The sequence below is a fragment of the Eleginops maclovinus genome, chromosome 4, assembly GCF_036324505.1.
Source record: "Eleginops maclovinus isolate JMC-PN-2008 ecotype Puerto Natales chromosome 4, JC_Emac_rtc_rv5, whole genome shotgun sequence".
Taxonomy (NCBI): domain Eukaryota; kingdom Metazoa; phylum Chordata; class Actinopteri; order Perciformes; family Eleginopidae; genus Eleginops; species Eleginops maclovinus.
This window is the reverse complement of record NC_086352.1, coordinates 27,027,976-27,052,551: the sequence shown is the minus strand read 5'-3', so window position 1 is coordinate 27,052,551 and position 24,576 is coordinate 27,027,976. Positions and strand designations below refer to the sequence as shown.

The 24,576-nt window shown below is 40.4% G+C and overlaps 1 protein-coding gene across 2 annotated transcripts in view; it reads left to right on the top strand.

The window, feature by feature from the left end:
- prmt3 (protein arginine methyltransferase 3) overlaps nucleotides 1-21,998 on the top strand; it is a 53,946-nt gene extending 31,948 nt beyond the window's left edge. For both annotated transcript variants that reach the window (XM_063880589.1, XM_063880588.1), the window contains exons 12-16: nucleotides 3,129-3,316; nucleotides 5,572-5,658; nucleotides 13,668-13,718; nucleotides 14,700-14,787; nucleotides 21,798-21,998. In XM_063880589.1, the coding sequence (XP_063736659.1) occupies nucleotides 3,129-3,316; nucleotides 5,572-5,658; nucleotides 13,668-13,718; nucleotides 14,700-14,787; nucleotides 21,798-21,907 (524 nt within the window). In that variant the 3' untranslated portion in view covers nucleotides 21,908-21,998. The remainder of the gene's footprint in view (nucleotides 1-3,128; nucleotides 3,317-5,571; nucleotides 5,659-13,667; nucleotides 13,719-14,699; nucleotides 14,788-21,797) is intronic.
- Nucleotides 21,999-24,576: the final 2,578 nt, after the last annotated feature.

The window sequence follows — 24,576 nt, the reverse complement described above, 5'->3', positions numbered from 1 at the left end:
AATAGGCTTTATAATGTGGTTATTTGTATATAGACTATTAATCTATGATATCTTTGATTTGACACAGGACACTTTTATGAAATGACCTATATCTAGATAAAATATGTTGTCCATATCACTGCCTGTTTGCACTGTGGGTTTCCTTGCTCCATGAATTTTCTCACTACAAGTTATCATGATGCAAAAGGTCAGCTATATTTGCCATAAGCTATGCACATTTTTTCTTTCAGGCTCCTTATGAACATCTCTAACTGGGATGCATTTTTAGATTACGACTGGTGGCAGTAAGATATGTTAAAATATGAAGTTTTTCAGACATCCTCATGAGCATATTCTAAACTCTAGTTTAGGCCTAAGGCCTATGTGTTGGCTAATGTTAATTCACAGTAGGGATACCAATGGCTTCAAGCATCTCGGCTCTGGCTTAATCACCAAGCATATTACCCAAAGGAATCTACTCAGATGTGAAAACATGACGAAAAGGACATTAGGTCTCATGTTTAATGCTCATTTAAAACATAATGTGTTGTAATATGAGGAGTGATCACTGCCTATGCCCTGTTATCAAAGTTTTGAAAAAGTAAGGTAGAAAAACAGTTCCTCAGTGACTGACCGACATCTTTCATCTTTTCAGAAAAATGTTTGTTTCTGAGGCTGCAGGATCAGAAACTTGTTTGACCAACATACAGCCAGGCTGATTTCCAGCGGCAGTCATTTGTCTAAAGTGATAGAAACACTCTCCACTGTAAAACAATACGCCTAACAGATCTGGCCACTGGCACAAGCTTCTACACCTTCAAAAGCACTTTCAGCAACAGCTCAGAGTCTTTTCTATCCAGGGTAATGAATGTGCGTTAGGCCGCGTTCACATAATTGTTTTGTGTGCTTTTCCCTTCATTGTTTACCACAAAGCATACTATCAGTGTTGCTGGTAAATAAGAGAAAGAGAGAGAGAGCGAACACCAGCAGAGTAACATTATTGATGGTGTGCTACTATCATTATCACTTCTACCTAGTAATGAAGGGGATAATGGACAAAAGAAACTTGGTGGTTGCTTTGTCTTTTGTATTTGCCCCAAGAAGAAAAATGAGGCGGGTGTGTTTTTATATCCCCTGTTTTCATGTAATGAAAGTGAGTAGTGAGTACAGAAAGTTGACTTATTAAACTTGGAATGAAGAGGATGTTATTTTTTCTGGAGTCACAACCTCAGAAGTTAAAGTAGGAATGGGTGATCATATCGGTTCTTTAAATATAACAAATGCTATATTTATTTATTGACGAGTACAACCAATGCGATTCTGTGATTTGACCCACTTCTTCATTTGTGTCCTACACTTTAAGAACAAAAGTATTTGGCAAAACTTAACATACTTGTGTGGTTTTCTTTTTTAGACAGATATATTTCAGACAATACTGTGGCACCAATTCGGTAGCTTAAGTTTATACGAGGCCCTTTCCTGTGTCAACATGACAAGACATCTATGCACAAAGCCGGTTCCATTAGAAGTGGTTTACCCAGTTTTGTGAAGAGAAACATTGCATCTGACACCTTGGGATGAAAGGGAATACTAATTTATGGACTTAACTGATGCTCTTGTTGTTGATGGGGAGCAAAGCCCTGAAGCCAACAGTTTTTGAAAGCATGATCTTAATAGTGGACAATTTTGAAGTTTATTAGCATATTCGTGTTTATGGGAACATTTGATTTTGAACAATCCCATATCTTTCTTTTTGTGTGTCCACTTTGGGCCATCTAATGAACGACATGGAAAAATCCCAAAAGTAGGACAAAATGGTCATCAGGCCATGTTTTGTGCTCATGTGATGGATACAGTCATTACAGAAGCCTCGTGAAATTGATGCAAAGCTCCACACCCACAAGATGTTAAGGCGTTCTCTGATTAAATATGTTGAATGTTTTTCGAGCCCTTTAATTTGTTGATATTAAGCACGCCCATGCACTGAGAGTAGAAGTTCATGCTACCAGACCTTTTCTTTAGTCATGATTAATGGTCTTGAGTTTTAGAAGAAAACAAATCCCTGAAGGGATTCACTCATGGCTGGCCAGGAAGCCTCACAAAGGCTGAGACCACTGAAATTGCATTTTGAGATACAGTGACCTCTAAAAATGTAGACTGTAATTCATTTCTTTGGTTTTCTTGTTTCTTTCGAGTGCATTGTTAGGATGTTGAAGTTACACTCAGGTTAAATTCATGTGCATTGTCAAACAGTGTATACAACCAAAGACACAAAACTAAAAAGCAGGTTTTTAAAAATGTGTACTTGCTTTCAGTTTTACAGATATGTTAAATTACTATTATTATTTTTTATTTTACAATCGAAAGAAAAGATAAATTGTTACATATACATACATATTGCTACAAATGAGAGTTGGGGGCTTAAAGTTGCTCAAGAATTCAATATGAAAAGATTCATTAATGCACTGGCCCCAAAAATAATGACAAAGACTATAGGACTGTAAAATACATACATAGATTTACACAAAAAGATATTCTTCATAGATCAATTATCTAGCAATTAACTTTACGCTCAGTGAAAACAAATAGAAAAAGCCATCAATGGTTGCTTTAAAGCAATCTGTCTGACCGGGGACTTAGAGGACTTTAATACAGTTGTAAAACCTGATACCAAAGCCTAAGGGCAAAATAACTGCAGTCGGGTGCAGAAATTGAGTTTTTTGGTGCCGGCTGGTTGCCAGGGTCTTCCCCTTGGCTGCATGCCGGCTAACATGGCTAACAGCACTGGCCGGAGTTAGCAGCCCCAGAGTTGCTACTGTATCATGTCACAGGTGGTCCCCCCTGCTGTTATGTCTCTCTCTCTCCCCCGCTGTCTCTCTCTGATCCTCTAATTTGTCTAGATTCCGGTTCCTTTTGATGAGGTTGTATAATGGTGAAATGAACAGCATACCAAAGGCAACTAAGAAACTCAAGTGAATACAGTATATATCAGTGATGTGAGCAATGTAAGGTCTATCAGGTGATTGCAGTGCAGAGAAGGTTGTCATGCTAATATGTGTATTTGACTTAAAACAATAATTGTAATACTGATCTTTTTGTGTTTATGTAAGCATGTTATGGTTAGTCCTTGACTCCCTTTGCATTTACAGTCTATCCAGACCTCTGCAACATCAGCCTGGCACTAGTTGGAGACCCACTGACACACCAAGACCACATTGCATTCTGGGACGACGTATATGGCTTCAACATGTCGAGCATGAAGAAGGTTGTGGTGCCTGAGGCTTCAGTAGAAGTCGTGAATGAAGACACACTCATTTGTGAGCCTACCGTCATACAGGTACACAAGCCTTTTTTTTTCTTCTGGTAGTGACATTTATGACTTTTATCTTATGTTTGGTTCTTTCTTGTGAATCACTGCATAGTGTTTAATCCTCTAAAAATTATACAAATCTTGCAACCTGATCAGGCTTTATTCCTTATATTAAACTGCTTACATAGACATACACCCTGTGCAGAGGAAGCCATCCTTTCTTTAAAGGGTGATACTGACAGACCACAATGCACCTGGGTTTGCATAGAGGTTGTTGCTCAAAGATGACAGATTACAATATCTCTTATAATACACAACATTTTAAAATAAAGAATGAAAAGTCTCTGCCAGAGGTCGCCCTGAGACTAAACCTTTATGGGAGACTAGTTGTGTTGAGAGAATCCGTTATTGAAGATAACCGTGGTATTAAAAAATATACAAATCCGTTGCCAGGGTCATTCAGTTTTGTGGTGGTCCATGCGTCTGTTCGTCAGATTCTTGTGAACATGCTATCTTTGGAATGCGTAGAGGGAATTTGGAAATATTGTCAAAAAACATCTTTGACTCGAGGGCGAACTAAATACATGTTGGTGATCATGGTCACCTTTGACCTCAGAAAACACAGCTTTGGCTATAACTCAATAATAAATATTCCAAGTTATGCCAATTTTACACTTATGTCTAGTAGGGAAAAAATGATGATGATGTTTTGGACAGTCATACTAGTGATCGCAGCAACTACACCTGTTGGTTGAGGAAAACCACCACAAGATGCTAAATCTAGTTTATTGTCGCAGTGATTAGACTGGATCCTCAATTGTGTCACCTGTGAATGACATCAACTTCAGATAATTGTATTAGCTAGACTAATTGGCAAAACATTATGTCGGTCTCATGATCATATTGTATGAGTCTTGTGGAAGCTACAAGTAGGAACATTAGAATGTGTGGGGCCCAAGCTGTTGTGGCTTTAGACAGGAAATGAGAACAAGAGTTAGCTGTGGAGAGCAAGATAGGGCTCTGAAAGTGTGTGTGTGTGTGTGTGTGTGTGTGTGTGTGTGTGTGTGTGTGTGTGTGTGTGTGTGTGTGTGTGTGTGTGATGTAGCTTTGGGTGATTGATCTGTCTAATCCTTGTTTAAGTTCCTCTTAAGGAAACTTCATTACTCTCAGCAGCCTGTGGATAGAGTGGTTTTCACTGATGGGAGAACACATAACAGAGATAAAAAAAACACACACACACACACACACACACACACACACACACACACACACACACACACACACACACAGTCCAACATATAAGAGCACATAGACCTCTTGGGAAGCTTTCTGTGTAGGAATGCTCTTACCTCTTGTCTCTCACACCATCACGTGTTTCTACGCCGGTCGCCCCGTTTGCTAAGCAGCATGTCCTCCTCGTGATGAATGAGGGGAGAACTTGATATAATGGAATTTGAATCCTCTAATCGATAGTTTCTCCCCTCCAGTGACAAATAGACAGCCCCTCTGCCCAAATTACATGGACTCTCATCTATTGCCTCCCGTTGATACGATCCAATAACATTCCATTAAGGCTGGCTGCTATTCCGTAAAATTGAGAGCCCTTTCATGGAATTATACATTTGTGCAAAACAGATGAGTTTTTTTTTCACAGTGAGAACAGATAGGAAAGTTCAAGTTGATGAATGTTTAACTTTCAACCATTTGAAGCAGCTTTAAAACTGCCTCATATAATGTGTTTCATGTCCAGATTCATAATGTAAACTGTCTAGAAAGCAATTTTGCAAGTGTGTCTCCGTCTCTTAAAGGGACAATCTGCAATCCACATGTAAACCTGCCAGGGATTATGAAATTGATAATGTCCAATGAAGGGACGAACCTCGTCTCGGGCCAGTCTAAAAGGTTGTTTTGCAATAGAAACGTTGTTCACTATACTTCCCTACGACAAATAGGACAAACTTTAAAAATAACTTCTCAACAAACTCAGCTACAGTCTAAGCTAGTGTAATGCTAGCGATATTTAAAGCCAATAACATTGCATGCAGCGGATAAATGGTCAGTATAATCTGATGGTTATTTTAGCAACCATTCTTGGTAGCTAATCAGCCATGTCCGTGTCCAGAAATCAACATTGACACCTTTCTTTAGTTGCATAGGCTAACAGAAATGTCATAGATTATTGTAATTACATTACATTTAGCTTGTTTTTGTATTGCATATTTATATTTCGATCAATATTTATCTTTGCAACACATGCTGTGTTTGTTTTTTACTTTCAACAGACGATTGACTGTAACAGAGTGTGTCTGTCTGAGCTGGAGTTTGCATCAGATTTCTGCTTGAAGATAACAAAGAGCACCGACTGCACGGTAAGTCAACACATACAGACACCACCCACCTGCACACAATCTATTGATACAATTCTAGAGTTTAAGTTGTTCAAGTTTGAGCTGTATCTTCAAACATAATCTTAAAATCAAATTATTTTAATTGTGTTGACTGCATGCAGCTCCTTTACAGTAAACAAACACGACCCATGTGACATTAAGGCTTAATTGTGTAAATCATGACTAATTGATTATTATTTCATACTTTGTAATGTCGCTGAGGACTCAAATACAACAAAAACAATGTATTAGATTTTCTCCTTGCCTTGGCGAGTTATTTTTTAATTATGATTTAGTCCAAAAATTAAACATTAAGGGTTACTCAAGAAAAATGACCTGAAACAAAAGTTTGCACATCCATGGTGACTTCCTTTCATTTATCAGAGATGTTGTGTGAAGGGAACAAGGCAGTACGACCAGCAAAGACATCAGTCATTTCATGTTGATGGATTACGTTTCTGTATTTAAGAGGATTTTTGTCAGTTGGATATTTAATAGAGTTTCAAATCGAATCAGAGCAGTGAGGCTAATGTGACTCTGAATTACATGTCATACAACAACATGGTGAATGTTCACAGCCTGCTTGCCCTGTCATTCTCTGAAACACACCAACACACACTCGCTTACACAATCACAACCCACATCTCACACTGGAGCCTGAAATAGTTGCAGTGGGTTAAAAATGTGTCCGCCTTGCTTGTGGATTATTGTCCTGGTCATACAGCCACTGAACCACAGCTGGGTTATTCTTTATGTTTCAGCCTTTTCCACTTGTACATACTTGCCTCGCATTTGAACCAAATTCAACAACTTCTGAATTCTTCAAATAAAACGTAGCCATTAGTTTATACTGTTGTTTAGCGATGAAATGGTTTATGACCTGAACGTACAAATATTTAAACTATTTAGGAGCAGATGAGATAAATGAATACATACAGGACTCATTTTTATTTATTTAGTGTTAAATAGGGTTTTGGGCTTGTAAATGGACTGCGAATACTAAAATCCCACACACTCCTCTCTCCCTAAAACGCCTATTGTTGTCCTTTGTTTACTCCTGTAAAATAGTGGCATCACTACATAACAATTGCTCCAACTCATTGTATGTGATAGACTAAGGGGGCGAGACATCTCTAAGCAGTTGACCAATCACAACAGAGAAGGTCAGCTCACTCTTCAGAGCAGACTGGGCTCTGGTTTCAGGCAGAGGGTGAAAAGAGGTGCTGAAGAGCTTTTTGAACATCAAAGCATGTAAACATCACACAGTGGATGCACTAAATAAAATTATGAAGCGTGATGATGAGAATAATAGGGCCACTTTAACATGTATATTGGATCAGACTAAAAGGTTTTTTACACAGCCTGATAAGTCTTGGGGGAAAAACGAATTAGTTTTCTTTAATTACCTAATTTGTGTTCTCAAGTGAATAACTTATGTTCACAAATTAACTAAATATAGCATTACATCCTTTAAACAGATGTTTAAGGGATTTCAAAGATAATTCAACCCTGTTAACCAACCACATCTCCAACCTGTTCACAAAAGCAAGCCCTATTTAACCATTTGACTCTTTTATTTCCATCACTTAAAACAAACACAATCAGCCCAAGGACAAAAAATAAAGAGATCTATGTCAGATATTTCGTGACTCATCTGAACCCTGGCTGAACCTGTGAGCTGTGGTTTGGCGTGTCAGTCAGCTTGACCAACGCAGATTGCATTGCGTGTCCTCAGTGAGGGTCAGCTGCAGGCACCAAAGCATGGAGAATGGTTTATGAGTCTATTTGGTCCCAACCCACTTCCCCTGAACTTCTCACAGCGGCACATTTCTCTCTGACTACAGAACAGCCTCACGACTGCAGCCTCTGCCGCTCTGCACTGTGAGAAGTGATCTCTCAGTAGAAAATCCCGTTGTGTTGGAGCAGCTTTGTGTCGTGCTGCAGGGTTACTGCACTGTCTGGTGTATTGGTTTAATGGATAATCAATAGGTGGTTATTATCTGGCCTGTGCTCCCTGGATAAGGCCAGTGAATTTAATGGGATTTGTAAACATCCTCTCATTTTTCCTGTCTTTTCGGCTCTGTAATTGAAAACATCCAGTTTCTATATATAGGACGTAAGTACAGTCATGTTAAGGGTTCTGCAGCAAAACAGATGATGGGCCGGCATGGCACAGAGCTGTTATTTTTCAGTTTTTTATTTTTATTTTCTTAGATTTTTTTAATGCACAACCTCTGTTTCCCTGCTTTCCTGCTGCAATTTCACGCTTGCGATCATCCTCTGTTAAAAGATCATGTAATGTATGTGTCTTGGTGTATATGATTTATCATTTGCTCGTGGTATCAGACTTTTTTATCCAGCTGTTTCTGTCTTTTATAATGCAGGTGTTCTGTGTAGAAGTTATCAATTGTCTACATTGTAGATATTCTCCTGCTGCTTCCAGCCTGCGTGTCTCAGGATTTACAGACGGATTATTGACCTGCAGGAGTGGGGTGATGCTACCATAAAGATACTGATCTGCAGTCAGTATTGGCTGCAGCTCCTCAGTAGTATTTAAGGTTAGGGTGTGTGAAGGGTAAACCGCTCCTGGACCAGTGCTCGAGGATGGGTGAGGGAGAGCTGCTGCGCCTCTCGTCCTGTGATGGAGCGCCTGCTTTTGTTCTCCTGTCGACAGTCCATTCATCAGCTCAGCCTGCCTAACCTTGCATTAAATGAACAGCACAACCCCTGCGTCTGCGCCGTTCAAGCACAAGACAAATCCTCTCGCTTTTGCATTTTTTTAATCCTCCTTTTTCTTGCCTCCCCTTTTTACAAATCCCATTCTCTGCTTAAAACATCATATACTGTGCAAGTGCTTAAACTTTTATCAAAACTTGGATCACAAATTCTCTCAGGGCATCTATACCTTTTCCTTTTTCTGTTATAGCCCCTTCAGTATCCTGATCCATTTACCTTAACTGTAGAGCAGGTAGCAAACGTGCCTCATCCCTTCCCAGAGGCTGAAAATGATGTATGCTGATGCTGTGGCAGGAGAGAATAAGTTCCTGTCTGTAATTAATTCTGACACTGTATCACTGCTGCTGATGTAGCTACTGTCATGCTACAGAGGAAAAAGTCTCTGCAATCCATCTCTAACCTGCTTTCCATCAAATTTAAATTTTTTGGGGGGGGTATGGCCTTCTACACTGACGGGGCAGGCACTCATCACCTTCAAGGTCAACTTTTTGCACATTAAGAAGGGAATTGTTAATGGGGAAAAAACACTCTTCAACTCTTGTCAGTATAGTATTCAGATTTAAGGTATCACCATGAACAAGAATTGTTTCAGCAGGCTATTTACTCTGGACCTCTGTTGATTTATTTCAACATCCGAGAATAAAATTAAAGTGAATGATTTGCACATCGTCGGTTTACAACTCTTCCATAAGCATACTGTTCGTTCACTGTTATTTGCTCAATAATATTTAATGTTGGATTTGTTCAACAGTCGTTGGTCCTTTGTCAAGCTTTGGAATTATTAAATGGTGCTGGCAAGGTTTTTAAGAAGAAGGCATGCATTTAATAAGACCATATCTCTGGTGGTTCCGCATCCACAATGACCTTATTCTTTTTTAAACTGTGCATCATGAGACAACTTTTGTAAAATACATCCCTTAACCTGTAGTACTAATTTTTTTAAGGCAAGTCTTCTAAATTTCTAGTCACAAATGGTTAGGTTTTGATTTATCAGGTTTGGGTTCATAATAGAAGTGGACTGGAGGCTTGTGATAAGATGTTGCGTTGTGCAGCACAGCTGGGACCTTCAGGAACCTACAACCAATATACTGCTAGTTGAACCCCTCATCCTAAAAATGTTTTTAATTTTTAGGATGGGAAGATTTCCTCACATAAAATATATTGTTAGGGTTTTTAGGATCCATGGTTTAGTGACAACTGGGTAAAAGGTGGTTTAAAAGTAATTTGTACCAGCGCCAACAATCAACCACGTGAATGGTTAGGGATAGTTGGAATTGTAAAGAATTGTGAACAACATGGAAAGGATTTTTGGCCACCCACAACTTTCCAAATCATAACATAAACAGCTGTCATCTGGAAATCCCTGTAGCTGTAGGACCAAAGTGCATAGCCGCTGCTATTGGAAACCTACAGACAAAAATCATCTTCTTGTTTCTTGATACTATCTGTTTATCAAAGCACCAATCAATATGGCCCTGAGGTGGCTACAGGAATTTCCACCATCTTGAACCCCTGAATCTGTATGCAGTGTTTTCATTCCTTTGGACTACCTGTACAAACTCAGTGATGCAGCTATCCACAGTCAGCTGGGCAGAGCATGAATCTGGCCCTACAGCAACTGTTACAGTGAAAAAAATGCTGAGGCCACACCAAAGTCCGGCTGGAGGTGTGCTGTATCCGAGGCTGATAGGTGCTCCACATCACTGGAGTGGCAGCAGTCACTGGCTGAGGGGGGAGATGGAGGAGGTTAGGTTGGGGGTTGCGTTCACACCAACACGCCTGTGAGGTGGTCGAGCTTGAAGCCTCCACGCCTGGATAAACCCCATCAAAAGCGCATTAGCCCCCTATTCTCCCGCCTACCTCCCTCCCCCTCGCACCCCTCCCACTCCCTACCCCTTACCCCCTAGCCCCCCTCCCTACGTCGTATAATAGTATCTGGCCGGGCCACGCAGCTCGCTGACACACAGCCGGGCGAAAGGGGAGCGATGATGAATTGCTCCCTGTTGGTGTTATCCATGATGATAATTATTAATTTTCCCCCCGCTCTTCTCAAAGAATGGGGGCCGGAGAGCTGCAGTGTGGAGCCTCCTCAGTGGGCAGTCAGGAAGCCCACTGTCATCACTTATCACAGACAGAGCTGGGGCCCAAGGCTAAATGCTGATGAAAATGAAAAGCTCTCATTCTGATTTGTGCTGTTTTGGTGTCTATGTGTATCTCTGTTTTAAGTTTACCCTTGTAATGTCTGTTTGTCTCTGCTGCTTCTTTAACCCTCCCTTCTTCCATCATGTGCTGGGATATAGAGGCTCAATCTCTGAGATGAAAGGAATGATTAGATAACAGGATTGATAATAAAAAAAAATACAAAAAACGTACGACAAGACTGCATTCATTTTTGATAGTGGTGTCAATCGATTAAAAATAAATGATTGATCACAAGTTTAAAGTATGACTAAATATAAATACACGTGTGCTGTTATAATTACAAATACACAACAAACTGGTAAACTACAGTGCAGCTTCAAGTAACTGGTTATCGCCTGGATTGGAAAAAATGCCTTTTCTGCAAAACATTTGTCATTGATTGGGTGTGCAATTACACCGAGATAGAGCTGGAGCTCTTACTGAAGTGAAGAACAGCGGTCTCCAGTCACCGCAAAACATTTAGTGCTAATTTCTCCGCTTTCTTTGCCGTTTCACTGCCATGAAATTCATTGTAAACATCCGTGCTGTAATCACAGAAGGAAGTTGGGGTTGAACTTGGTGATATTATTTTGCGTTCATTTTTTTGAAAGGCGTTAAGGTTTCTAGATTAATCTTGACATCCTTAATTTAAAAAATACATCAAATGGGAAAAGGCCACCTATAGTTAAAAAAAAAGAGCACCAACCCTACATTTATATGGACATTTTTGACTCTTTTAGCTCATTGTTTTGGTCATAGAGCACATTAACACTAACACTAACAACTATTTTTTACATAGTTGCTTTTAAATCTTATCAAGCAAAGAAAGCTGCAGTTGAATAACAGCTGGATTTAAAGTTCCACCGTTTTACTGCAAGCCGTAAAATAGTCCATTAAATCCCTTTAAAGGCCCCCTAGAAATTTGACAGAAATTCTTCCCTCAGCCAAGTTTTAAACAAAAGCAATAAAAGCCTGTGATTAGCTACTGTAGGCTTAGTCCAGTCCGTACCAGCTGTGAGTCATCGAGGTCTTCATTGCTTGTCTTAGCACTCACCTCTCTGTGTGTTATGCATGAGGAAGTCGGAATAATTTTTTACTCTTTTCAATGTCATTTTAATGGAGCAGTGAGGTGCCCAACTTCTACACTTGCTTTGCATTTGCAAGTTTCACTCTGTGGCCTAAATGTTAATTGCCCGTTTCGCTGCTTGTGTGAAAGTTGCACAACACAGAAGTGACAATCAATCTCGCTTACGAGGCGTTGTCATCAGCGAGGAGCGTTGAGGATGATCTCTGCCTCTCCGGCTGAGAGAGGTGAATCCGCTCTGCCTGACAAGTAATTACTGCTAATTTCCTAATTACCTCAGTACCGAGCGTCTCTGTAACATTCATTAAAAGCCATAATTGCATTGGGTTGACATGCTCTTTTATCCACTTTGGGTTCTTTTCTGGCGGTTTAGTTGTGAGTTAGCGTGCCGCCCCCGCCTGTCTGAGTCGATAAACGTTGATTTGAAGCCTCTGTGCGGGGAGTGTGTTAACATGGCTTCTGATGGCATCATGATTATCAAGTCTGCATGTGTGTACCTTTATGTGTGCTGTATGTAAGTGGATCATGAAAAAGAAGATCTCTTTGCTTCCAAACTATTTTAATAATTTGTGACTTTACAGAAGCTGTGAACAGATGGTATTGGATTTAGCTTCTCCAAGTGATACAATTCAATGAAAATCCCTGTAAAAAAGAAACCACCTCCACAGCTTCTATATTATCTTATAGCCACCTCCCGTATCCTGTTTTTCCCCCTCCTTTTTACATTTTTCATCTCTTGTGTTACTTCCTGTCTTCACCTCTCTGTTTCCTCTCTTCTGTCCCTCTGCTTTGCACTCTCCCTCTCTTGCATTGATTCGGCTCTTCTTTGTCTCGGAGAGCTGGCCTCCAAGTTGTCAGCTGCGTCAGGATTAAAAGCTATTAGTTCTGCATCATTGCCACTACAAGTGCGCTCCTGAGATTGATAGAGTGCCTCTCTTCCTCCAGTGGGGGGAGAAATGGGAGGAAAACGAGCCTGGGGGGTAGTTTTTACCTCACATATCTGAGAACGGTCACCTGCAGGCATTCTAGCCCTGGACTTTCCCTCAGTTTGTTTTGGATGTGTGAATTGGTTTTTTACTCAGTTGTGTTTATAGCTCTGTAAATCCACATCAGTAGACAGTATATTTTTCAAGTTAGACTACATCTCCAGTAAGGTGATTAGTGACATTTAAAACCCAATATGGAGGTAAAAAATGATGTCCTTTTTGGTCACATCTAACAACAGACCAGCTAGTTACTCCTTACTTGGTTTGCAAGGATCTTATCAACATTAAAGTTGATTCTTTAATAATGGAGCAGAGGTCTGTCGGTTGTCTAATTTGTAATACCCTAGTGAGCATTATTCAGTTGGACCGAAACCACATTAGTCTTTCTTTCCCCTCAGTTTTCACACTGCTGCAACACTGTCACCATAGTTGCCACCTTTGCTAATTTCACATACCAACCTTTTTTTTTTTTTGTCAGCAAAATTGCCTTTATGTCGTCTCCGGCTGCCTCATAATTTGTTTCTTTGGTACAGTGACAAGTCTCCCAGGTGAGCAAAGTTGTTGTTGACTCAGCCTAAAGGAGAAACCACGTTGGTTTGTAGAGTAGGGGGGGGGGTCTCAGAGTGCAGTTCTCACATGAGTCATGTCAATATCCACTGTCCCTTTAACTGGCTAACCAATAAAGTTCTCCAGACTTCACACACAACAATGACATGGTGAGCATGGCAAGTAAGCTAACCACAATTCCTGTTCGTCTTTAAGGTTGGTAAGTATTGTAAAGATACCTGTAAATAATTGAGGGTGAATTTTATTCTGATTTTGGTTTCACTGCCTTCTTCCTAAACACAGCAGCTCATTTAGCTTACATTGCTCATTAAAACCCTGAGTGTTGTTCTGTCTCATTCCTCTCTCAGCTCTGCATGTCAGGGTTGCGATGTAGTCAAACAAATCCAGGGGTTTATTATACTGTCACATTCTAACACGCCCCTCATATTTCATTGCAGGCAATTGTCGGCTACTTTGACATTTTCTTTGACAAAGGCTGCAGCAACAAGGTAAGCAGCAGCGGCAACAGCCAAGCCATTTAACGGAAACTCAATTATGTTCACGCTTTAGCATGTCCCTCCTCCCTGAGGCGTTCGCTGGCAATCGACGGGCGTCCTAGCCGACTGCTGATATAAGCACTTACCCAACAGAGCTGGCCAGTTGGAACAGCCGATGCCAAGCTCCATGAGCAATACAGATATGCCTTTTGATTGCACTTCCTTTTGTACCTCAAACTCAAACTGCATGCTATAGATGATCCAGAGAACTAATGCAGCAACGATATATCATGTTATTATTGTGTGGTTTATAAATGCATTGTAGTTAGATTTCATTAGCAGTGCAGGCTAGGCTATTAAGGTTTGGACACGGAAGTGTAAGAGTGGATTGAGTGTAACAGAAACTACAAAGCAAAAGATTGATACCAAGGATTGATGCTGTTCATTTAAACCCGAACAATACTCATTCAGGATCTCCAGTATGTTTTTTTGTTTTTAATTGAGGCTGTGAGTCTTTGCAGGTTTTATGAGGCTTACTCCACACATACTGTACACGTGTAAATAAAATAAAAAACAGGGTTATTCCTCCTTTGTACTTAAAAATATCCCCTTTACACAAGCACTACTTGTGAATGAATAAAAACATTTGAAAATCTATGTATGTTGACTAGGCCTTACTTTCAACTTTTAAATTGTATTGCTCACCTTTACTATCGCATACTGTATGGGCTCACGTAAAACTAGATACAGTAAATGTGAATAGCATGGTTTGCAATGGGCTCAAGTTAAGGCTCATGGCTTGTTTTCTGTAGATTTTTTCAGAAACTACAAGAGTTCATTGTTAAAGCAGTCCTCCATTTCATGCGCTTAAGCGTTTAAAAGTGGTTTTGTTTTTTGCAGAATTCCACAATGTGACAAAGTTCTCCTAGCTGTTTGGAGCCTTATTTGTGATGTTAATGCTCTTTCTTTTCTTTTCATATATTATCGCACTAGGTGTGGTTCTCTACAGGTCCTCAGGCAACAAAGACACACTGGAAACAGACGGTCTTCCTACTGGAGAAGCCTTTCTCTGTCCAAGCAGGTCAGTAACACACAGTGCCTTTAAGGAAACACACCGTAGATGCTTTTTAACAGTACAGTAAGATCTTGTACTTTGTCAACTCATGAACATAATACCTTTCCAAGAGTTTACATGTCTGGTAAAGCTCCATCATGTGTTTCATTTAAGTTTGCGACCTTCTTTCATGATTTTATTTCCCTCTCGTGGACCTCAGTAGTGCGTCACAGCGTTCCACGGCAGGTAATCTGTCTGTGGTGGAGATGTAGTCAGACTGGTTGACACCCGTTATCTGTCACCCGCAGAGACAGCGAGGGATCAAAACAAATCACATTCAGCCATCAGAGACAGCATGTAAAACTTCATCTGATAGCCGTTTGCAGGCCTCTGAATCATGACACGCTACAAGAGGAGCACTTTGCAACTGACCAGGGAAATATTTATAGAATCATCGTGTCAGAAGATTAAAGGAATATTAAACGGTTTAGCTGTGAGGTGTAGCTGTATGAATTTTCTCTGAAATAGCAGGTTCAAACTCCAGCTAACATGATGGAGCATCTTATATCACATTTTGCTCTTTTTTACCATTTTAGTTAAATCTGGCATTGCCGACAGGGCAGATACTAGCTAAAACAATAATAATAATAACAAAACTGATTCTCACAATTACCATGAAGCAGGGTCTTGAGATATTTCACCTTGTCTTTTAAGTATCTGATTTATCTTTATGTACTTTGTCTTATTTTACTGTTCGACTATGTTAAAGCGTTAACTTTGTCTGTTTAAAAAAGGTTAGAACAGTTAGGCTTTAACTCAAAGTGAAACAAACAGTAGCAAATACCTTGAGGCAAAATAAAAAATCACTATGGCATCTCACGCTTGCTTTTAATTTTGGGGGGCTTTGAAGATTGCAGGAGGTTTTCCAGCCATAGTGTTTTTACTCGTACTTAAATAAAATAAAATGGACTACAACTGTGCTTTGTATTCATCCGAAGAAGTACCTTCCTGAGCTCTCGGTGGATTAGCGATTAGCTTACAGGACAAATCTTTGTTATTATTATCACCATTCAAACTATGTATATACAGCTTTTCTCTCTGGCTCTCTGTGCACATTATCATAGTGGGAATCACAGATGTGTCCGGGGATGTGGGGATGGATGAGCCTCTGTGCGAGCTGTCCACTCGCTGACCAGATATTAGATTGAGTCTACTGTAACAAATGACCTGCGGAGGTACGGAGATGCTTGATGTCCGGCGGGCCCTTAGCCCCGCTCAGCCAGGGCGATAAGAACATCAAAACCTCTGACGCTGCTCAAACGCTATCGCAGGACTTGTGCTCCGCTGGCTCAGATAAACACAGCTGACTCTGAAAGCTGAGCACGACAGTATGCTAACACAGTATGGACGCGGAAGCTGCAGGGCGAAACGGAGACAGATTTATTTGTATTATCGGGTGCAGAATGTCAGGCTCTCTTCCACTCTTTCAAATGTGCAGAGCAGAGAATCATAATGAATGCAGATGCATCCGTACAAGGCTCCAGAAAGCACTGAATGATGGCTTGATGAACATGATGTCAATTATCATACATTATGGCATTCACAGTTACTTTTCAAATAAGTGGGACACCTACAGTATGGGGGATTTTTGACCGATGTTTTAGGATCATCACTTTGTGTTGGAGCACTGCCTTAGTAAGAGACTTGGTGTTTTGTTTTTCCTTTGATTATGTCAACAGTAGTTAGAACATGAAGAACAGAAACAAAGGTGAACACTTTTCATTTGGCCATCTTCTTTAGTGCCACAAAAGCCAAAATGTCAATAGTTCAAATCCACCAGCTTGCAGTTAACATTTGTTCCCCTTGTCTGTATACCCTTCCTACAGTTGATCAGGTAAGTTAAATTGAAGAAATGCCAGTAGATGTGAATGTCATTGAGAATGATGATAGAGATAGGCTGGTGGCCTTTGCACCACTTCTTGCCCAATGAGTGCTGACATAGGCTTCCCGCTGAAACAATTATGCATAGGTTAAGCAGTTAATTCTCTTATGTCATACTTTAACTTTCACTGATGTAAGCCTGTATTAGTATATCCTTTCCTTACACAAACCACTATAAGCAGAGCATTTGGGTTACCTGAAGGCATTCTGACACATGTTAACACACACATTCACAGTCTGAGCTCAGAACTAACCAGTTTCTATCAGCAGCTGAGTCTAGCTTAGACCGTTAACAAAGCCAAGTTTGGGGAGGAAAATGTTAAAGAAAGAACAAAATTAATGTGGAAATGGGAGTGAGCGGCAGGTTATTGATGTGCTCGATACACAACGGCACCCTGACGGTCCACAGCCTCCTCCAGGGGCCGTAAACCAGAAATTGAGTTTTTAACAGCATTTACTGGCTGCCTGCTATGCCCCTATGGAGTACTTTACAACACACACACTGCTCCTTTACACACTCAAATTCACAAGAGTACTTGCATAGTTCTATACTTAACTCCCTCTGGCTGTAAGAGGAAACTTCCCAAAGTCACCTTGAAGATGACAAAACTTTCTTACACACACATACACTGACACTTACACACACACTGGCCTCTCCTCCTTTGTGTTGACTGAAAAGCACCTTCAGTTCTGAACGGCTGTAGCGAGGGGCAGGGCAAAAACATCCAGTGGTTTGTTCTAATACCGACTCTTGTCTGTGGTGATTTATCATAGCGGAGAACGAATCCTATTTGATGTGTTTGTACGAGTGCAGCAGTAATTAACTCCGAGGCTGTGCTTCTGAGGGAGGTGCCGGCAGAAGAGAGAGAAGCCACGCAGCAGGCTGGAACAAAACATCCCTGCAAATCCTCCCGGCTGGCAGTGTAATAAATTAAACAGCGAATCATTTGTCATGCTCTGCTGTGTTTGTGTAGCTCCAGTATTGAAGAGGAGGGTCGTTTTATTCACAGCATTACCTTACTTAATGTTACTGGAGAAAAGCAGGTCACATTTTTTTTTTTCTCCTCCAAGACTGTCCCATGATCCTCGAGGTGAGGCCGTGGCCTGGTTACCTGTGCCATGGGCGTTTGTTCTTGTCAGGACTTTCATTGGACAATCAGATGGTTTTTGTTCCCTCCCACTTTCATGAGTCACCTCCCCGGTCCCAAGTGGTGCTGTAGCTCATCCAAATCTCCACTTCCCCCCGCCCTCACCTATCCAGGCTCACTAACTTTCTCGCCCCGGTCCCTCGTTTGAACTCTGAAGGTCCTTGAGCTCTCCGACAACAGCGGCCGAGCCAACCTTCAGCTTCTTCAGGCCTATAATTCAACATACTGGTTTTGTGTCTACACATGGATGCATGGGATTAACAGCCCCTCAGCTTGGCTTCTTAGCTCTGCACTGAACAGGGAAGGCATGAGAAGTAACAACAGATTAAATTAAGGTAGACTGCAGCAAGAGGGAGGAAATCAAACAGATGTGACTGAAATGTGAGCATCAGTGCAGTGTCAGAGAGCAAAAAAAAAAATGAAAGTGGAAGTCGTGCATTCTATGCTTTAGTTTTTTCTATACAGATAGCATCCCTCAGAGCATTGTAGATTAATTTTTTTCATTTAGTTTTTGATATATATATTTTTGTCTTACACTTTTATGAACACTTGAATCATTCGTGGAATGCAACATAAAGCTAATGTAGCTCTGAGTCCTGCCCTCCTATAGGATTGATGAAGAGGGACACTTATCAATACCCATAGTAAATACGCCTAACATAAAATCAATGGAATTCCCTGTTTATTTGGAGATATTGTTAAGATTAAACTCAGATTTATCCAATCTAATCTGTTGAATAACATCATGGTATTTTCCTGTAAACATACTGAGCCTCAGCACTGTAGTACTTCAGAACAGTCTACTCCAGTCTCACTGTACGGAGCTGCACATACTGTAGGAGTTTGACTTAAATGGTTAAAATGTAAATGACAACAGTTTAAATGAGTCAGTAAGGCGAGTCTTGTCTTTCCAGTGTAATTTCATGGAGGAAAGCTGCGTTGGGCTGTTTCTGTGAGCCTGGTGGTGCCTAATGACACTGGCATGTTGATGTACGACATTGCAGTGAAAGGCCGCCTCCATTCCCCGACTCATTTCCACACATGGTTAACTTTTTCTCCCAGCATCTGAGCGGCCAGTTTACTGACGCCTCTTCCAGGGGGAGTTTGGTCTGACTGATTACAGCAGAGCTGCTGAAGTCGAACCGCGGCTCCACAGACATTCGGTTTATACGTTTCAGTACTTTAATGTGAAACATGAGGGGTTAGTTGGACATTTTTCTGCAGTTATTTTGATGTTCTTGGTCCCGCACCTTTTTCTTTTTAAAAAGTTCACCAAATGTCAAACTATTATTCCTTTGACCTTAAACAGCTTTTCGCCAACTTGAGTTTGACGGCAGCCATCACATGCCTCCAATGAGCATCGGGTTCTGTTGCTACTACCATAGCTAGGGGAAATGGAGTCTATGTGTATTCCTATAAAATGTGACGTTTCACAAGTAGCCCGCCTCCCATAGTTAACAGTTTATTTTTTATCTAATAAAGAACCTTAACTGTCATCAGGTGATACACAATTACAGTTGGTTCTGTATCGTGTCAATGTTTGACAATGGAACCGATACAAGTTGGTGATGCAAGACAGGCCTGGTCTTTAAGCCTACATCTTTACCAGTCTTGCAACATTTCAAACTGTTGTGTACAGTAACAAGCTGCTGATCGAGGCTCAGACAACATTTGGCGAGTCACTCAAGAAAGCCAAAACACAGCAGTATCTTTCTGCTTCTGCGCTTGATAAAGTCATTCATGCAGTCAATGAATCTATTACCTAACATTTTTTCCGGCCAACCTCAATTTATTTCCTGATTTAGGTTTGTTATACTGCGGCAAGGCTCCTTACTTGTACAAGGAGTGATGCCCCAGCATTGTCTTGACACAATATGGTGTATTGAAATCAATTGTGATATTTTTCTAATTACCCTCAAGTCATGATGTGCCTTTGTTGACAACCAGAGACCTTTGAGCAACTCCATGGCAAAGTCTTTTGTTTTTGCTATTGTTTGGTTACTTTCAAAGCTGTACAACAACAGTGTTTTGAATATTTTTCTTTTGAACAAGAGATTTCATCTCTAATTTGGGCTAAAGCACTCACAAAGTACAGGCGGTGTCCATCTGCCATTTTTCTGCAATGGACCTACAGACCCAGAGAGCGGCGCCAGCAGCAAAGACTCTGTGACAGCGGTGTTGGCATGGTAACGAGTGAGACGTGACAGCAGTGATGGCGAACGCTTCAACAGAGAAAGTGCCACAGTCAGCAATTTTCTCTCCTCGTCCTCTTTTAACCTCCAGCGTTGAAGAGTGTGTAGCACAAGGGAGAGGAGGGTGGGGGTGAGAGGATGCTTGTTTGCCGTGTGGATAAACATTCATTTACCTCCAGCAGTCAAACGTGAAGTTAATCAGAGTGATTATGCGTCATAATCATCAGCCTCCTCTTCCGGCCTCCCGATCGCTTGTGCATCGTACTGTAAATGCACTTCTTCCTCGCTGCCATCTGTAGTTTTCAGCACGTCCGCATACACTCTCACACGATCTTGCTTATTAACATACATTAAACCATACTGCCTTTACACACATCATCATTTCTATAAGCACCAGTGTGTGTCTTTGCTCGTGCTGCAGAGTCCTGAGCTCAGCAGCACTGTACTGCTGCAGGGCGTCAGGAAAATGTCTGTTTATGAGCAGTTATTCATTTCTCTGTTATTATGAACCCACTGATGGATTTTCTTCTGCCTTTATGATGTTTTTTTTAATATATAAAGGCGTAGATGTTCCAGGTGTGATATACTAAAGATGCTAATCAGAAAGAAAGTAGAAGAAGAAACCAACAAGAACAACGTGCCATCGCAGAACAAATGCAACTGGTTACCAAGTTGATAAAATAAAATAATATGTCAATGAGCCACACTCTTCCCCCACACATCTTTTACTTGGTTCTATTTGAGTAAGGGTTGCTACAAACCTAAAACTCAGCAATTTGAAGACATACATTTACCTTTTAAATTTGTTTTATTTGTGAGCCTGTCATGATCCTTGTTTTCTGTCTGTTTCCTGTTTTATTTTGAAATGTTTTCCCTCTGTTGTGTCATGTGTTTTACTTCCTGTCTTTTGGTTTTCCTTGTGTCTGATTGTTGTCACCTGTTGCCCTCATGTTTCTGCCTCCCCTCCCCAGCAGTGGCTTGTGTTGTGATTAGTGTCTTTGTATTTAGTCCTGCTTTCCCTTGTGTTCTCGGTCAGTTCGTTATCGTCTTTCATGCGTTCAAGTCAAGTGTTTTTCATGCCCTGGACTTTACCTAACTTTGTATTTTTGTAAAACAGCTTTGGAATAAAGCTCGCCTTTTGTTTGTACCCATACCTGCCTCCCTTGTTGCTACACTTGGGTCCTATTTCCCCAAACCCAGACAGAGCCTGGTAGGAATCAACATGCTTATAGCTATCATTTACACAGACATCCAGAAGAATGTGTTCTTATATTTTAGTGTACTTCCCTGTGACCATGTGGAGTATATACAATTAGTATATAGACATGGCAACTGATACAGTGTCTATGTACAGTATGGCCTAAGTACAGTGTTTTTCAGTTCCAGTTGTCATTTTCAATACATTTGTCACATGCTGTGAGCCTTCAGCACGTGTTGTTAGAGAAACAGAGCAGTATGTTTTTTTCTGCTTTTTTTAAAGTCTGTACGGTCCGATTATGTGTATTAGTGAAGTGTCCTGAGAAACTTCAAAGCTTGAAACTCAAATGAAAGTCCTTCTTTTTTTGATATTGTACATTTGCAGACAGGAGAGATGGCCAACTGTGTCCCAGATCTTTCCAACTTAACCCTTGAACAGCTGCCTTATGTGAATCTCACACTCAAACACAAAGGACGGGGGACACTCATGTGAAAGTGTTTCCTGTATCCAATTTGAAACAAACAGCACTGATTAGTATTTGTCTTTTCTTTTTTTTAGGAGAGGAGCTCCAGGGAAAGGTCACCGTGCGTAAAAACAAGAAGGACCCGCGCTCACTGTTTGTCACATTTGAAATCCAAGACAGGAAGCTGACTTACAGCCTGCAATAATGTCAGCTATTGCACTGTACATCATCCAGTAGATATAACCCACCGTTTTAACTGACCATTCATGTAATAAAAAAACATAACATACACAATTCTTTTTGAGTTTATTTCATTGACTCAATGGTATATCATGTAAGGAAGGTTTTTAGATTGTGACGTAATCATTGTTTCAAGTGGTGTTAACTCTATTTCAATGTGACGCAGCTTGAAATGCAGTCATATACACGCTGTTGAAACAACTGTAACCTAAAGTCCAAAAATGCTCAACTTTGAAATCCAGTTTGGTCCAGTTTTACACTTAAATGACTTTTGACTTAAAAATAACCAAATCCACACACACTCAACAGTTCAAATCACTTTCACTGTGCACCACTCTTGTCTCATCAAAATGTGTAACGAAATGAAAAGCACTGAGATGAACTGTCCCGCCAGCTCTTCGTAAAGACATTTGGTCCTTTTGCCAAGTATTTCCACTAATTTCCCTCCACATTCGCCTCGTTATTATCCTACTTTGAGCTGCATGATATCTCACCGGAGGCATCATCCATCTTCCGTGAGTTTATTGGGACAACGCAAAATGAATTTCAGCTTTAAAAAGGCTGACTGAAGCCTCTTTACATACTTCATTGAGCAAGCTCTGCTTACAATTAAATATGTTTTCCTTTTCTTCTCTGCCTGAGATGACGAATCCTGGAATATGGGAAAGTGTAGTGGTCTGTGAGGAAGAGGAGGAGGAGGGACAGACTGCGGCTGGCTGCCTCATGACAGTCATCTCTTGAGATGTATGTTCACCGCTTCTGTGTCCTCTGCCAGTATTTTAATACAGTCTGGTCTGCACACCGGCATGAAATACAGCATACAGGAAAAAAGTAGAGGCTGCAACTGTTGGACATGTAGTTCTTGAATAAATAAAGTATAATAAACTGTCTTTTTTATCATGCAGATTTAATTACCTTATAGTCAGCTATTAAATCATCTTAGACTTGGTGAAATTACTACTTTAAAACGTTGTCTATAATGTCAAGTTAACTATCAAATGTTGCTTCACAGCTTTTTAATTTAAAGGAAGATTCATATTTTTTATCATAAAAACTAAAATGATGTTCAGCATTTAGTCTAGCTTTTGTTAAAGTTTCTCAAACTGACACTGACTATGTAAAAACGTTTTTACATAACCAACCTTAATTAAGAGTATTAATAATATTGGCCTACTATAATTCAAATTGGCCTACTACCTTAAATGAATCTGTCACTGGAGAAACAATGAGTTTGTTTCACACAAAGCAGCTGCATGAACAAATCAGACCCCGTCAAGAACTGTCATTACAACTACAGGACCGTTTTTCTTATACTGTTACGTAAACTGCCTAACTCAAATGTGGGGCCAAGACTGATGATGATGATGATGATGATGATGATGATGATGATGATGATGATGATGATGATGACGACGGGTGCCACGGGCCCCTGGGTGACCTCCTCCTCTGAATCACTGCTTCCCAGGCGCTTCAGATGGATGCGGCTTCTTATCAGTCAGGCGACAGTGGGAGGGATCAATTAATTACACGAGCTGGTGTAATTAACGAGCACGAGGAGACAACGAGAAACCCTGCCTAGGTTAGTTCAGCTCCTCGATCAGCACTTAAGAAAAACCAAATCAGAAAACAAAAGAAGAAATGTTTTTGAGGATTCTCTTCACGTTAGATAAGGAAACGTATTTGTGATACACGTGCTCTTTTTTTCCTGCTGATGTGTGCAAAGCAATCCATGTTCTGCTAGTTCTTTGAAATCCTCATGGGAATCAAAAGTAGAGAAAGCCTATCAGTGCGTGTATGTAGTGTGTGTGCAGTAGTCTGTGTTCAGCGGACTTTGGAAGACGAGCAGAAATCAATTACAATTATTCTGTGTTGACAATGTAATTAAAGTGAAGGCGGCGGCTAACACACCGCTGCAGCCTGTTATCTGGGCCGGACGGAGATTTACAAGCGGTGGCAGCGCCGCGTGCATAGTGAGTGAGCGGCCCCGACTGTCCCTGTGTAACCACAGTGATCACAGCCGGGACACTGCCTCCAACCTGCTCAGGTGTCGTGAAACAATGGTTAAAAACAGCAGATTCGCTTCTTAATTTTAATGAGATGTTTTTCTGAATATTTATCTTATTGTATCTAAAAGCGGGTCTTTAGGGTTTAGCTGAAAACTATTTGATGACATGTTAGTGTTGTTCTTTAATGTCAAGTATTAACCAGCCTTGTACTTAGATGAACAGTTCAACTGCGTAAAAGTAGCATAATTATTCAAACTAATTCATACAAATTTAAAAACTAAATGAAATGGCTAACTATTAATTGTTGAGCAAATTTAGACATTTCATTAGGAAATGCGTTTTTATTGTCATTGTTATTATTTATATTTTTTATTATTTATTTATATAATTATTTATTATTATTATATGTTTTTTTAAATAAAATGTTAGGCCTATCCCATTTTTGGCTGGAAATATCGCTTGTAAAAACAGCTAGCTAGACAACGTGGTTGCTAAGCAACTACCTAGTTATTTTTTGTTAACACATTTATAATTGGCCTGTCAGGTCCAACCAACCAGTGTGACTGAGCCAATCACAGGGCCAGTGATAATTGTGCTTTATTCAGCACAAATATTTTGTTGCAGCAAA